Source organism: Schistocerca piceifrons, chromosome 8 (assembly GCF_021461385.2).
Source record: "Schistocerca piceifrons isolate TAMUIC-IGC-003096 chromosome 8, iqSchPice1.1, whole genome shotgun sequence".
NCBI lineage: Eukaryota > Metazoa > Arthropoda > Insecta > Orthoptera > Acrididae > Schistocerca > Schistocerca piceifrons.
This window is the reverse complement of record NC_060145.1, coordinates 329,633,612-329,650,462: the sequence shown is the minus strand read 5'-3', so window position 1 is coordinate 329,650,462 and position 16,851 is coordinate 329,633,612. Positions and strand designations below refer to the sequence as shown.

The 16,851-nt window shown below is 44.1% G+C and overlaps 1 protein-coding gene across 14 annotated transcripts in view; it reads right to left on the bottom strand.

Moving 5' to 3' along the window:
* LOC124711198 (protein bric-a-brac 1-like) overlaps positions 1-16,851 on the bottom strand; it is a 448,529-nt gene that overhangs the window by 47,099 nt on the left and 384,579 nt on the right. Inside the window, exon 1 of one of the 14 annotated variants that reach the window (XM_047241135.1) lies at positions 13,816-14,077. The exons of the other annotated variants lie outside the window; for them this stretch is intronic. Coding sequence (XP_047097091.1) covers positions 13,816-14,062 — 247 coding nt within the window. The 5' untranslated portion in view covers positions 14,063-14,077. Of the gene's footprint in view, positions 1-13,815; positions 14,078-16,851 lie in introns of those variants that run through there. 14 annotated transcript variants of the gene reach the window in all.

The window sequence follows — 16,851 nt, the reverse complement described above, 5'->3', positions numbered from 1 at the left end:
CTGCGCATGCGCACTGCCTGGCAGCACGTTTAGCAACGTAGTCTATCTCAGCGTGAAGTATGTGTCTGCTCGAATCGCGCAGCTGCAGTTGTCTCACAATGCAAAGATTGCGGTAGCGTCGCGTACACAAGGTACAGAAGGGCAATGCATTAGCGCAGCTGCAGGGATGCCGCATGGTTCCATTATGGGTCCCACCTTATATTCAGTGTAGACAAGTGACATGCCCAGCAGATGGGGAGCCATCTTGCCTTCTTTGCCGATGGCACGGAGATATATAAAAGTAGTAGCAACATTCCAAACATAGCTATGAAGCTCCCGCAACACCTAGATGATGATCATCACTAGGCTCGGCATGGAAAATAACAATAAACGCCGACAAAACGCAGGTCATCATTTTCATCTACAAAAGCATACCACAGAATGTCATCTTTCACTTGATAAAAACAACGTACCTATCAAATACCTCGAAATCTGACTACAGACTAACCTTTCAAGAACATGCAGGGCATATCTGTAGTAAGGGCCAAGGGCTTATCTGTCATCTGTATCCAGTAACCAAAGGAAACGGATTATCATTTAAGACGAAATTCATGATGCTCAAAACATTGATACTTCCAGTAATAGCTTGCGGCTTCGAAATCTGGTTGATGACCACCGACACGCATACGATGAATGACAAAACACCCCAAAAAATATTCCTAATAATAGCTGTGGATGGCCCCCGATTCCTTCTAAACACTCAGATACACAATGTTCATAACATTCCCAAAATCCCACAAATTCTTCAAGAAAAGGCCAGCACTTCTATCAACGTTCCCAAACCTCCCCATAAGACCTCATCCAATTCCTAGGAACAATCCCTCCTGACCCCCGATCCGAATTCCTGCGTATGCTCGATGCTCCTAAACCGCACCTTCACGATATAACTCGCAAGTAACATTTCATTTCACCATCTGCCAACGAGCTCGTCCCCTCAACCAAAACCCACATATCCGATACAAGGAGAGAAGAGACTGTATAGTCCCGGGCCTTGAGAAGACAGGGGCCCTGAACCCATCCGACTAGGCAACGGCAATGGAGCTGTCAGTGGTACTCAGGCGATTCATGTGGAAAGGTTTCCGACGTTATTGTGGCCGCACGACGAGAATTACCAGACTTGGAACGCGGAATGGCAGTTCGAGCCACACCCATGGAACTTTTCATTTCGCAAACCATTAGAGAATTCAATATTCCGTGAGCCACAGTGTCAAGAGTGTGACGAGAATACCAAATTTCACCACGTACGATGCAGTGGCCGACGGCCTTCACTTAACGACCGAGAGCAGCCGTGTTTAGGTGGTGGTTGTGGTGAACGTGGAGGAAAATCAAATATTTGAAACAGGAGGAAAAAAAGAGTTTCCTACGAGAACTGAACGACAACGATGCCCAAGAAAGGACCGTGACCTGGAATGGGACAAGAAGTAGTAAACAGTTGACTGATGATACCCAGACAAATGCATAATAAGCAGCTACGAAAAGAACGGCGGAGAGCTGGCACGACGAGAATACTGAACTAACTGAGTGCACCTGTAACTTAAATGTGCACGTGAGGGAGCGTAATGGCACACAGTTTAATTGTATCACGCTATGCTGAGGGAATTACATTCGGAAATGAGAAACTAAAAGGAGTAGATCAGTTCTGCTGTTTGGGGAGCAAAATAACTGATGTTCGAAGTAATAGGGATATAAAATGTGGACTTGCTACAGTGCGAAAAAAGAGGAATTTGTTAGAATCCGAAACAAATTTCCGATAGGAGGAGAACAGAGGGGTTTTAAATATGATAAGAAGAATGTTGCAGATTAGACGCGTAATTCGCGTAACTAACGAAGTAGTACTGAACAGAACTGGGGTGAAAAGTTTTTGAAACACGTCGACTAAAAAGAACGGATCGGTTGAATTGGGCACATGAAGCAATCGTCAGTTTTGAAGAGAGAGAGAGAGAGAGAGAGAGAGAGAGAGAGATATTGGGTGGGGGAGATAGATGGGGGAGAGGTCAGGCTTGATTACAGCAGTTCCAATGATGTTGAGGGTGTACAGCTGCTTCAAACCAATTTCAGGTCTGAGGACGATGCTGATGACAAAGCGATATGAGTGCTGCTAGGGTTGGTTTGTTTTGGGGGAAGAGACCAAACTACGAGGTCATCGGTCTCATCGAATTAGGGAAGGAAGTCAGCCGTGTCCTTTCAAAGGATCCATCCCGGCATTTGCCTGGAGCAATTTAGGGAAATCACGGAAAACCTATATCAAGATGGCCGGACGCGGGATTGAACCCTCGTCCTCCCGAATGCGAGTCCAGTGTGCACTCCGCCACCTCGCTCGGTAATGCTGCTAGGCTGCAGCACAAACGTACTGTAACAATCGTACGCGAATGCACCCGATTGAGCGTATTTGCTTCCCGCCGGTGTACTGAAACATGGAATACGGTCGAGCTCGGAAGCTAGTAGAGAGGGATGTATGAAGAAGGGGCCCCGACGGCGCGGCCTGGCGGGCGGCTCACCGCGCTGCCGACGCACCGGTGTCGTCGGCTAGGGCCGCGCCCGCCTCCGCCGTGTCCTCGGCCAGAGCCCGCTTGCGCCGGCGCTTGGGCTGCCGCCTCCTGCGCGGACCGCCCCCCTCGTCGTCCGCCTCCGCCGGCGGCTGCTCCGGCTCGGGCTCCCGCTGCTGCGCCTGCGGCTGCGGCTGGGAGCAGGTGTGCGGCGAGACGCGGACGACGGCGGAGCCGCAGGTGGTCATGCGGCCGCGGCACCGGTCGCAGTAGTCGCGCACGCAGCGCCAGCCCACGACGGTGCCGCCGCGGCCCACGCGGTCGACGCGGTAGCGGTAGCCGTTGTGCACGGCGCACGGCCGGTTGCGCCGCGTCAGCACCAGCTGCACCGTCTCCATGTCGCACCCGCACGCGACTGCCTCGGCCGGTCGATGGCGGCCCGGCCTCCGCCCTCCATCCCCGTTCTCCCTCCGGCGCCGCCTTCCTCCTCCGCCTCTTCCTCGGCCGCGCAGTCTCACACCGCCCGTCTCTTTCCCTTTTATCGAGCTCTTTTACAACTCGCCTTCTCGGCAGCTGCACGTCGTCGTCGGAGATACGTTACCGCGTAACTGACTGTCGAGTTGCCGCATCAATTCTAAAGCGCTCGCAGCCACAGTACACTGTGTTGCTCCATATACGTAACTCTGCAGACATCCGTGGCCGTTGTCATTTACAGCGAAACATTCCGAGTTCTTAGACCGTGTCATATTCCTCTTCTGCTGGTATCTTCACGACGATTCTGGTGTCCAACTATGGCTGAATATTGTCGAAAAGTGTTCGTGTTCGCGTCCGCTTATTAAATGGCTGTTTCTCCGCACTTTCTCGAGGAAGTGCAGTTACTGGGTAACAATCTTCAGCCTGCTACTGGTGGGTTGTCGTCATTGGATAAACGCTAATGGCAGATGCTGCGTGAAATGCGAAATGTTATCAGAATATCATTTTGTGCAGGTGCTACGAGATAGCTGTTTCATCATCATCAGTAATAGTCAATTTTAAGTAGACTGCAGCTTATCTTTCCACGTAGTCTTAGAACACCCGACACTCCTTTTCCTTCGAAGTGTATATTTCTACATGTTTTAGATATTCGTTCTTCTGGAATCCTTTGAATGTGTTCATGCCATTTCTTTCTTCACTACTCTATTTTCTGAAGAATGATTTTCAGACCAATATCATTCCTTATTTCACAACTATGAGTTTGTGCGGTTCTAGACGCTACAGTCTGGAACCGCGTGGCCGCTACGGTCGCAGGTTCGAATCCTGCCTCGGGCATGGATGTGTGTGATGTCCTTAGGTTAGTTAGGTTTAAGTAGTTCTAAGTTCTAGGGGACTGATGACCACAGCAGTTCCCACAGTGCTCAGAGCCATTTGAACCATTTTTGAGTTTGTAACCAGTTGGAGGTCTTAGTAGTCATCTCTGCTCCCTAAATCCTCCTCCTCCTCTGGTTGGTGTTACGAATCCAAGACTGACCCATTACAAAATTTTAGTACTCTCTCTCTTTACAAACTTCTTTAGGGAGAGTGCGATTTGTAGTATCTACCACCTGTTAGAATTTTTGCAGTTTGCATTCTAGATCATTGTGTGAGATACAGCTTTGCTTACTGGCGCGATCCGTTTCTGTCTCGTCGCCGGGTGACGCTTCGGTCGCCTATTACTTGAATCTTTGGTTGTAGTTTCTTGGAGCAGGTTGTTGACCACATTGGTAGGCTGTCGGTCGCAGTAAGCGGGAGAGAGGGGTGTGTGTGTGTGTGTGTGTGTGTGTGTGTGTGTGTGTGTGTGTGAGAGAGAGAGAGAGAGAGAGAGAGAGAGAGAGAGAGAGAGAGAGAGAGAGAGAGAGAGAATGTGACGTACAGGGAGCTGTTCACGGAGCTTAAGGGCGCAAGATGGTTAGGTTAGAATCTATCTAATGTATGAAGTATGTTGTTATTTTAACCTCCAAGGACGGCATGGATACAACTACGCCTCCGTGCTTGGAGACGAGTGCTGCAGTGCGGCTTTTGCTATAGACTATGTCCTCGGTTACTGGAATTACCAGACAAATTTTACGAACATACGGAATCAAGGTGAAAACACCACGCCACAAAAGTTACAAACGCTTTACCTTCTCTCACCAGCTATTAACGTCAGAAGGGACCACTACCTTGGAAACTAACACGGCGTAATGAATGTTTATCATATATATACGCGCGTATTACGAAAATATGTTTCAGTGATTCACTGCACTAAAGATTTCTTCAAAAGACGTTGTTCAGATTGTGGTTTATTATACTACAGTGGTAGGATGTGCGACTTCGGTCTGTTAAGTTTTTGCCCATTAGGTTATGAGCACGTAACTTAATTTACGTGACGTACACGTCTCTATCACATGATGCATGGATAAAATTTGTATGTAAGGGAGCAACTATAATTAATGAACGAAAAATTTGTGGTCTCACAACAGCTCACTTTATTCTAAAAATGATGAAAATTAACGCAGTACCGGCTAGATATTCACATTCCAGTAAACTTCACTATTTGCTAAACATTTACCCAGTGGATTTGAGAAATGAAGAAACAATATTCCTGGTGGCGGTATTATTTCCAGTTTGAGTGTTTCTTTTAATAAAGAAAATCAACGTTACATTGTCTTTTAGTACACTTACACTGCTTCAAAATTTGGTTTAGAAAAAATTAGAAATTCCTTACAACAGGTATTGGGGGCGCAAGAGTGAAAATATTAGATAAATTAGTATTTAGAGCATTGTAAATAACATCCTGCCAAAACGTTGTATAGGTGTAATTATGAGAAACATGAAATCGACAGATCAAATATCAAAGTGTCACTTCTGGTTATACCTGAATCAGAATTGCATCTTCAATACTTCTGGTATCGATCTGACCTGAATTTCAGCCTACGCGGCCGGTGGTCGGTAGAGCTCTGTTGGTCGGCAATACCTGGGCATAACGTCGACGCAGAAGGTTTACCCTTGATTAATGATCCATAGTTATGGATGTGGGTGTTGGAGCTTTGTTAATTTCCTGGTACAGTCTGTTCTGCCCTCTGAGGGTAAGGTACTCGTTACTTCATTGACATGTGCTCCCGCTAAGCTAGATTGCCTGTGGTTCTCCATCACTCGGTGTCTCAAGTGTTAAATTTACATTTTGGTGCCTCAAATTGTTTGATGTGTTTTAAAATATCTTTTAATTGCAACTTGTTCAATGTCTACTTATTTTGTCACTTAGGCATAGATTTTGACCCCTTAAAAATATTTATTGTTGTACATATAATTACTACTGTGGTCTGAGTGTTAGCCTTCAAGATTTGCCTATTGCCTTTTAAGTCACTGAAGTTAACGTGTTCGAGTATCCTGTGATTTCTTAGCAGTAGTTGTGGTGTTCAGTAAAGACTGGTTTGATGCAGCTCTCGATGCTACTGAATACTGTACAAGTTGCTTCATCACCAAGTGACTACTGGAACCTATATCCTTCTGAATCTGCCATGTGTATTCATCTCTTGGGCTCCCTCTACGATTTATGCCCTCTACGATTTATGCCCTCTACGATTTATGCCCTCTACGATTTATGCCCTCTACGATTTATGCCCTCTACGATTTATGCCCTCTACGATTTATGCCCTCTACGATTTATGCCCTCTACGATTTATGCCCTCTACGATTTATGCCCTCTACGATTTATGCCCTCTACGATTTATGCCCTCTACGATTTATGCCCTCTACGATTTATGCCCTCTACGATTTATGCCCTCTACGATTTATGCCCTCTACGATTTATGCCCTCTACGATTTATGCCCTCTACGATTTATGCCCTCTACGATTTATGCCCTCTACGATTTATGCCCTCTACGATTTATGCCCTCTACGATTTATGCCCTCCACGCTGCCCTCCAATACTAAATTTGTGATCCCTTGATGCCTCAATGTGTCCTACCAAACGATCCCTTCTTCTAGTCAAGTTGTGCCACAAATTCGTCTTCTCCCCAATTCTATTCAGTACCTCATCAGTTATGTGATCTACCAATCTAATCTTCAGCATCTTCTGTAGCACCACATTTCGAAAGCTTCTACTCTCTTCTTGTCTAAACTATGTATCGTCCATGTTTGACTTCCATACATGGTTACACTCCATGCAAATACTTTCAGAAACGACTTCCTCACACTTAAAATCTATACTCGATGTTAACAAATTTCTCTTCTTCAGACACGCTTTCCTTGCCATTGCCAGTCTACATTTTATATCCTCTCTACTTCGACCATCAGTTACTTTGCTCCGTTAACAGCAAAACTCATCTACTACTTTAAAGTGTCATTTCCTAATCTAATTCCATCAGCCTCACCTGATTTAATTTGACTACATTTCATTATCCTCGTTTTGATTTTGTTGGTGTTCATCTTATATTCTTCTTTCAAGAAACTGTCCATTCCGTTCACCTCTCTTCCAGGTCCTTTGCTGTCTCCAACAGAATTACAATGTCATCGGTGAACCTCAAAGATTTTATTTCTTCCCCATCGATTTTAGTTCCTACTCCAAATTCTTTTGTATCGTTTACCCCTTGCTCAATCTACAGATTAAATAACATCGGCGATAGGCTACAACCCTGTCTCACTACCTTCCCAACCACTGCTTCCCTTTCATGTCCCTCGACCTTATAACTGCCATCTGGTTTCTGTACAAATTGTAAATAGCCTTTCGCTCCCTGTATTTTACTCCTGCCACCTTTAGAATTTGAAAGAGAGTATTCCAGTCAACATTGTCAAAAGCTTTTTGTAAGTCTATAAATGCTAGAAACGTAGGTTTGCCTTTCCTTAATCTTTCTTCTAAGATAAGTCGTAAGGTCAGTATTGCCTCACGTGTTCCAATATTTCTACGGAATCCAAACTGACCTTCTCCGAGGTCGGCTTCTACCAGTTTTTCCATTCGTCTGTAAAGAATTCGCGTTAGTATTTTGCAGCCGTGACGTATTAAACTGATATTTCGGTAATTTTCACACCTGTAACACCTGCTTTCTTTGGGATTGGAATAATTATATTATTCTTGAAGTCTGAGGATATTTCACATGTCTCAGACGTCTTGCTCACCAGATGGTAGAGTTTTGTCAGGGCTGGCTCTACCAAGGCTATTAGTAGTTCTAATAGAATGTTCTCTACTCCCGGGGCCTTGTTTCGTAGCAAATTCAATACCTCTTCTGTTAACGAAGGGTTTCCACTAGTCCTCGTATTTTTGCCTACTTGATCCTCTGCTGCCTTCAGTATTTCATTTCTCAAAGCTACCCATTCTTCTTCTATTTCGTTTGGCACTTCATCCGACGCATGACGATGATCCACACTGCACGCCAACAGAACGGATGAGAACGTTTCGTCAATTGGTGGTATGTTCACACCAAAGGAAACGAAATAGCGTCTCGCCGACCAGTTAAGCAATGAGTGATAAATGTGGTGTTATGAGGGAACGTCCTTTACGGAAAGCATGATCATAGTGCCAGCAGAGCCATGGTAGTGATCTGTCCAGAGAGTGGTTTCTGAGACACTAATATTTACCAGGTGAGTGATACCGAATCTAGTGATATGGGTTTTGCCTTCGATGCTGCTTGCCAACACATCTGGAAGCGAATCGACACGGCGCGCGCGCGGTATTTAGCAGCAAGAGTTTGATGTCCTTAGATGCAGACAACCATGAAAGACATGGCCACTTCATCATCATGAGATGGATGGATGGAGAATACATTCGCGTTCCGGTAAGTCCGCGCCGACTCCAATGAAATTGAAACTGAGAAGATTCTATTGACACGTAGTACAATTTTACAAGGTAAAGCATGATTCATAATGGACACTCTTCACAAAGATCATACAATCTATTCCGCGCATTACTGAAAAACTAAAGGAGAGATACCGTTGAAAACTTTTCTATCGTTTAAAACCTTTCAAAATATCGATACGATTCAAGAGAATATTATCAATACCTGATGCGACCTCCGCATTTCAGAAAAATAAAGGAAACGATGAGATCTTTATTACTTATCGGCTAAAACTGTTGCCCTGTTCTAGTAGCAGATAGTGTAAATTGCGCATGACAGCACTTTCCAACTGCCAACAAAGTTAACACACAATTTCAAACCTTTTTGTTTCTAAAATTCTGGAGCAGGCAACTCTCAGTATGGATCAAAACAAGAATAAAATATCTAATAAACAAAGGATCTAAAATGCATACCTTAACAGCTGTAAGCATTTTTCATCTTCGCTAATGTGAAGCATCTCTTCCACTGAAGAAGTGCCAACAGCTCTTGAGGTAGACACTTTAATGGCGCCGTTTACGACATTTTTTCTTGTTTTGGTCCATACTGCCACCTCTGAAAGTTGCCTACCCTCCAATCTTACCGACACAGTCCCGCGGCGTGAATTCCACTGTCAAGAGATATCAGAATCATTATTTCCTACGACTTTCGACTCTTGTCATTTCCGGACCAGAATCCCTCTCCTCATATTAATACTTTGTCCATCATCCCTGAAAATCTCAATCATCACCACGGAATCACCACGTACATCATAATTACTCCTATCCAATGACTTGGCCTGTACCTAGTAATAATACAATATCATTACATCAACATTAATAATACAATATCATTACGAACAGTCGTTTAAAAAATTTCTTGGATGCATAGCTAATTATTTTCGATCTCTATCACGCGAATAAACAATGAACGACGAACGACTGAGGCTCAGCATTATCGTTTCGATGCGTTGTGTAACGCTACTATTATTGTTCAGGAGAAATACGGAAATAACTGAAGATACGGTGTTCAAAAGGCAGCAGTTCCTGGCCAAGACGCTGAAGCTCACCCGTGTTGCTGTTCCCTTCGCTTCCTTGAACAGGATGCTAACAAAAGCAACAGCAGTACCTCACATGAACCGCGCAGCAGCTGACTCACTCGCAACTATATAGCGTAGGAATGAGCAAGAAGTCGCGTATTTGTTAATAAACACAGTGATTGAGAAGTCACAGTGATTGAGAAGTCACAGTGATTGAGAAGTCACAGTGATTGAGAAGTCACAGTGATTGAGAAGTCACAGTGATTGAGAAGTCACAGTGATTGAGAAGTCACAGTGATTGAGAAGTCACAGATATCACAATAACAACTTTATAGAATTTGGTTCCGATTTCAGTCACAACTAGGAGAGTCAAGCAGTCTTTAACCTTCAACGCCGTGTGCCATCTGTTGGTCGAATTTCGTTCTTCTTCCTGTGACCCTCTTGTCTGCACTTAGTTCATCATAAGAATAAAACCTGAAGTGAACCGCCATGTATTCTTCCGCGTTTGTTTGCATCTCTTTGGATTTTGTTTCATGTGGAACGGAAGACAAGTTGTGACCAGTACAGTAAAGCACGTTCATAAGGACACGTTTTATGCACATGGACTGAGCGATAATGTGGGGGCAACAGCTTTATCTGCGCATCGAACTTGGACAGCACTGAACCATCGGTCCAATGATGTGAGCACTTGCAGTTCACACGGAAAGCACAAAATGCTCTCGTTCTCACTTGTCGGTGTTATCATCACAAACAAGAGTGATGAAAATTCCTAACAGAGAGTAATTTTTCTGAGCGAACCATGTGTGATGCAAAAGCATACTGCACGGATTTCACCGTACTGTTGAATACTGAAGCCAATTAAGGTATTAATTACAGTCAATCGTCTGGTAATCTCTTAGCTCCTTCCTTATCCGAATCCGAGAAATACATCAGTACGGGAACTGTCATCTGCTACGTTGATAACGAGTCGATCAACAACCGAATCCACGAAGCCACCAAGGCATCGCATTTTCTCTTGGCCACCGTTCGCAGTGATATGAAAAAGCTGCGTGCGTTAGATCCAGTACATCGGCAGCGTAACGGTCCTGTTACCTCTCGGGCCAAATCCCTTAACTTGGCTCCAGATCAGTTCAGTTGGGTTCTTATTGTAATGGTGCAGTGGAAAATGTAAAAATAAAGCATTTGTATGAAGTGCTCGATGATGTGAAAATGACTGTTTTTCATGTTTCTACGACTCATCTTTAGTTTTTCATTTTTGCCTTACAAAATTAAAAACAAGAAGACTTAACATTATTCATAAGAAATGATGATTAATTTTACAATTACGAGATGTAGGTAATTCAAATTGAACGAGGAAAAAATTGACTGAGGCGAGATTAACCAGCCTACCAGTGCAGCAATAAGTCAGCAAGCTGTCACGCTATCGATTCCGATTCCGCTGTCTACCTACTAGCGCTTTGGTTGCATCTGTATCTAATACAGTTCCTCGGATAAGTTCAAAGCCGATTATCTATGTAAACTTATGACAAATATTAAGAACCTACTTCTCGGTACTTTTTAACCGTTTTCTACAGCGACACAGAGCACAACAGTGCAAAGGCTGTGACTATACACTGTTTTTGAAATAAAAACTACATAACCAAAGCATAATTAAGAAAAACGTTTATGACTGTTATTACATTTGAATATGTTATAATTTTCATTTAACCTAACTCAGCAATAATATGTCTAATGCATGTGTTATCCTACGTCTTTACTTCGTTCTAAGACCCTTGTATCTCACGATGTGGATGTATTACATGCTTACTGTTGAAGAAATGCTCTGAAAGAATTATATACTCGACTGAGAAATAGTGCAGCCGAGGAATGTGAAGGCCGAATGTAGGACCTACTTCCAAGAGCCTACCTACATCAGTGTATATGTGCTGCGGCTTCTGACCAATCATCGCGTTTGTATTTGTTTACATCAGGTTTATTCTTATTATGAACGGAGTATAGCTGCGATTTCCGTGAAAAGTGTGAAGTAGCACCTAAAACGCGCAGATAACATTCAATGCCGAGTGCCATCTGACGGCATAAGTTCGTACTACTGTTTTTCTTTGTGACAAGCTATTGATTTTAACTGCGATTTCTGCGACAAGTCGCAGCTAGAAGTCGCAAGCAGCAAACAAAAAGCGCAGTTAACATTAGATACCATATGCCATGTGTTATCGTACGTCTTTACTTCTTTCTAAGACCCTTGTGTCTCACGATGTAGATGTATTACATGCTTACTGTTGAAGAAATGCTCTGAGAGAATTATATACTCGACTGAGAAATAGTGCAGCCGAGGAATGTGAAGGCCGAATAAAGGTTATGCTAATAGACAGACCTTTCGCGGAGACTGGAATTTCCGTGACTTATTTTAAACACACCGATCATCATAAAAGGTAAACCTGCATGGTAATTTCAAAAACAGATAAGGCTCCGATGGGTATTTTTATGCGTATTACATACATATATCGTACTGTACTACTAAAAATGCAATGTGGTGTCTACTATGTATCTTTTACCCAATGTTTAACAACTGTGTTCACAGGACGGATATTTTTTCGTACAGTACAATACGCAGTTACACTTTTGTCTATATTTTTAAGTACTGCATTAGTAAAATTCCCAATGTCAACTTGTTACTGTAAGCCCAGTGCTTTCCACCGTTTTCGCTTCTACACCACGAACCTTAAAACACGCAATCTTCCCACGTAACCTAGACCTTGGGCTACACTACAGGTCAGGGTCATCACAACCAACAATTGAGAGAGGGGTGGACGGATCAGCAAACTCTAGCAAGTCTATCACTAAAAACACGGCAGAAAATTTTTGATTATGGGATGAAAGGTCAGAACGAAATTTTCATAATTCACTCACAATGTAGTTCAGGTTAATTTATCATCCCCTTCAAATCATGTAATGACTTCAATGACACACTGTACCAATACTCATTTTGCACACTTATGATATCAATAATGGCTCTTTTACACACCGAATTTTTCAAGCGTCTTTTGAATTTTCACGATTATCTCTTCTAGATGTGGATGGGCACATAGAACAATAAGTAATCGAAATGGGAACTGCCTCTGGAGAGTCACGAGTATTCTTATACTTTTATGGTGCTTCTAATTATTAGCAGTTTTATAATGTTAATTATATTGCTAACACTTCTGGTAATGAAAGCAAATGAGTGGGGGGAGGTTTCTCACTTTGCATACACGATGCCCCAGAGCTCATTCACGAACTGGGAAACTAAACTTACTTCTTGACGAAGACAGTGTAAAGACGCTGCGCCAACTTTTCCATTTCTGCTATCACTGATATTTTGAATTACTGCTGTATTGAATGACTGACAATATGGTTCAGATACTTGCGAACGTAACAACGTGGTTAGAATCCGTATTCTAAACACGAATTCCTGTGCTACTATGTGGTAATTTGTGTTACGATTCAACATCACACTATCAATATTTTCTGACTTGTTCCATTAATATAAAACTGAAGCCAAAGGAAGAACATAAGTAAAATATACTCAATATTGACGGATTTGTTGAGATTAAATTTTGTCTGTGGGCCAGCGTATCTTTCGTGTATCACGTAAAAACTGAGGAAGAATTGTTGGAAATATTAATAATACCATTTCAGGTACCGTTTTTTCAGTTGGGTTACTGAAACGTTACATTAGGCACTCACAAATAATCGCCTATACAAGCGTTAACATATTTCTCGGTTGCATGACACAGATCATTTCTTTCTTACGACTGATGACAGTGTAACATCTACGGTGATAAATTGCAGATATCGCGTGAAGCGTAGAAGCTACACAAATTGCGTTAGTCGCAAAAAAAAAATCAAGTAAATCACCGGAGTAGCAAAAATCGCAGAAATAGTGCAGGAACACAAGTTGTGAATTGATTAACTGCGATTCTTAAATGCGAAAAATAGCAGTTCAGAATCACAGTTACCGGAAAGTAGCATTCATAGAAATCACTGATAACGGAAAATCGCAGTTTAACCTATACCTAACATAGCGCCATTAGACAACCGGGTCGCTGCTGCTTGCCCAGTAGATTGCGGCAGCGTCGGCAACAGCGCGGTCAGTCCTCTCCAAGTCTTAAGCGCAGTGCCAAGACCATCTTGCTGCAGCACATCGCCCTACCACCTGCATTTTATGGCCACCTATCTCCAATACGGTACCTGCTGCCCGAGAAGCGTTGACGGTGACTTTCCGTTGCGTTGCGATCCATTACGCTGACGGCTAGCGTGAACGGATTTCTCCACTGTGGGATGTTCTGATGCCCAGTGTGGATCGACCTTAACGCGAGCTCGAAAAACGAATGGTGAGGATTTCCGACGTCTCCCTCCCGGGCTGCCCCGCGTGGCAACGCCGCTCGGTAGGAAGGCGGCTCGGCTTACCCAGGCAGAGGCGCGCCTTGGACTCGGCGCCGTGCGTGTGCGTGCCGGAGGCCTTGACGACGGTGCCGAGCCCCGGGTCGGTGCGCACGGTGCAGTGGCAGGCCTTGTTGGTGCAGCGCCACACCATGTCCCCGCCGGGCGCGTCGCGCACGTGCCTGTACTTGTAGCCGCCCAGCACCAGGCACGGCAGGCCGCGCTTCGTCGCCGCCAGCTGCAGCCTCACGTCCGACCTCTCCGCCGTCTCCATGGCGACTGCCCTCACCCGGCAGCGCGCCCGGCTTTTGACTAATTGCGCAAGCGCGCACACTTGTCTGCACGTACCTTACGTCGCGCTACCCGGGTCGAGCTTTGTGCACGACGGCCGGTGCTGCCTGCGCAATTTCGAGACAGTTTTGCTAAGGACGGAAGCTGGGCGGCGCGCGCCCGCGAGGCAATCGATACGGGCCAGTATGGTGCACTGGGCGTCGTGTGGGCGTCCAGCTGACCTGTAGCGCCTGACCGTGACGCACCGCCCTGTATTTGCAGACGAGCGACACCGCATGTGCTACGCGATACCGCTCTTCAACCAAAACAATAACGTACCACAGAAACAGTAAATACGAATATGTGCTTAAATTGAATCTGACTGGCTTTTGAGCACACCAACGAACATCGACAGAACTGGAACTTAAGTTATCCTCATTGCCGCCAGAGGGTAGCCGCGCCCATGTAACACCCTGCACGAGAACAACGCCACATGCGTTAGCAGAACAAGAGGGGTGTTTCCGGTTGAACAGTAACTTTCCGACGGTCGCGGCGACTTGCCCAAATAATCGAATTTAACCCCAGCAATACCAAAGTATTTTCAATAACGTGTATTACCATGAGTGTTTGCTTTACGCTCATCATACTAAAAAAAACCTTCGTTAATTATTGTCGGCTTATATTCACATACTTTTTAAAGTGGTACCGATGTGTATAGTCCTTAAGATATTGAATATGTCATTCATTTTGGACAACCAACTACGGGGCGGCGGAATTATTTATTGCTCCACCAATAATTACTTCTTTCGCGGGTGTTTTCTTCAGGTTATACCAATCCACTGTTGTTAAGCCGTCGATTACACATTATTGCATATATAGTTTCACTTCGTACCGTCTTTTCCACCAACATCCAACTGCTTGTTGCCAGTTATCTACAATGAGGCAGTGTCCACACAGTTATTAGAATTAACGCCAAAGAACAAGCAAGCTGCTATACCTGCTCATGCACCAGTTGGTCTGCGCGTGCGCAGAGAGATACGTTTTAGTCACTCTACAATTTCGAGGTTACTGAAAATATTCAAAAATGCAGGGAGAAATGAGAAACGAAGAGGTGGGAAAAAAGGCGTCTACCGTCAAACAAGATGGATATTGAAAAGACTCTCACATGGATCGTCCCCTGTCATCATAAAGCTGTTAGAAACAGACTGCTAGAATCTGCACCCGCTGCCCGTTGACCTAGAAAGAAGACTAATGACAAAAACAATGCTACAAAAGCTGTAAAATGGGCAAAAGCACATGCGACGCTGGAGATGTGGAACTGAGTAATCTTTCCAGAGGGGTATAAATTTAATCTGCATGGTTCCAATGGCGAAGTGTTCGTGCATCGCAGAGTAAATGATGAATTTTTGCCTTACTGTATAACACACACAGACCAACATTAAGTACGGCAGACGGCTTGGGGATGTATTTCTACCCACGGAGTAGGTCGTCTGGTCTTCATCAATGGCACAGTAAAATGTATACATCAACATCCTTGAAAAGAAGCTTATGGCTACAATAAGAGACCAACTGGAAATGTTTACCATTTTTCCAGTTAGGCTGCGACTTCCTGAACTTGCGCCATAGCGCTGAAAGCTGTAGGATCTCTCCAAATGCGTCAGATGTGCACCACACGTCAGGTGACTCTGTGTGTGTGTGTGTGTGTGTGTGTGTGTGTGTGTGTGTGTGTGTGTGTGTGTGTGTGTGTGGTGCACAGAGGGTTTTTAAGGTCGGGCGACACTCCAACCCAGATAACGATAGCTGTAGGAAGCCAGGAAGTATCAGTGTACGATCAAAAGAAACGCCGCACATAGATGAGAGCATTAAATAATGATCTTTTTTGTTTGTTTGTGGGGAGCTCAACAGCGTGGTTATCAGCACCCGTACAAATTCCTAATCTTTTCACTGTCTAGTCCCGCTTTTTCCTGAATGATGATGGAATAACGAGGACAGCACAAACACCCAATTCCCGGGCTGAGAAAATCCCCGACCCGGCCGGAATCGAACTCAGGACCACGCAATCCAGAGGCAGCAACGTTACACACTAGACGACAAGTTCCGGAGGAGAGTATTAAAAAGCTAATAGTCAACTACCAAATCGTTGCAATAAAGTGCCAGAGGTTGAAGCGCTAAGTGCTCATGAAAAGGAGTGAAGCTCACATCAAAGCTGGTTGAAACCTGTAACTGATGTAAAGAGATTTTTGGGGAAATTTTACTATCTATCCAAAGGATAGGTAAATGGGAAATATTTTTGTAATGGAATCCAAAGTTAAGTAAGAATTCTATCGACTGCGGGCATTAACGACATAGAATCTGATGACTGTCAACGCACAAGCAGAATTCTTTCAACTTCTCTGTCCTCACCGTGTATACTAAAAAATTATTTGATATTTTCACGATGATTATTTCAACCTCGACAGTTAAAAGACTCCAGCAGTGCTGGATACAGTATTATGGAGAATAAGGGCAGGGCATCGCGTTCCACATTTTTTCCTTGTTCTTTCATTTGATGAAACATTCCGTTGATCGCGTCGATGAAGCCCTCCGAAGTTTCTATTGATACTGTCTATACAAAAAGCGATTAATTTATGTCATGGAATTTGCAGTTGTTGTGAAGTACCTAGACAAATCTTTGCAATTGTCTCCGATGTTTCGTTATTCAGCGAATCAAACTTGCAACACCTGCTGCTGGATTCCGTCACTTTCAGTAAAGTACTGGCAACTAAAGGAATCATTTTTTCTGCCTTATGGTCC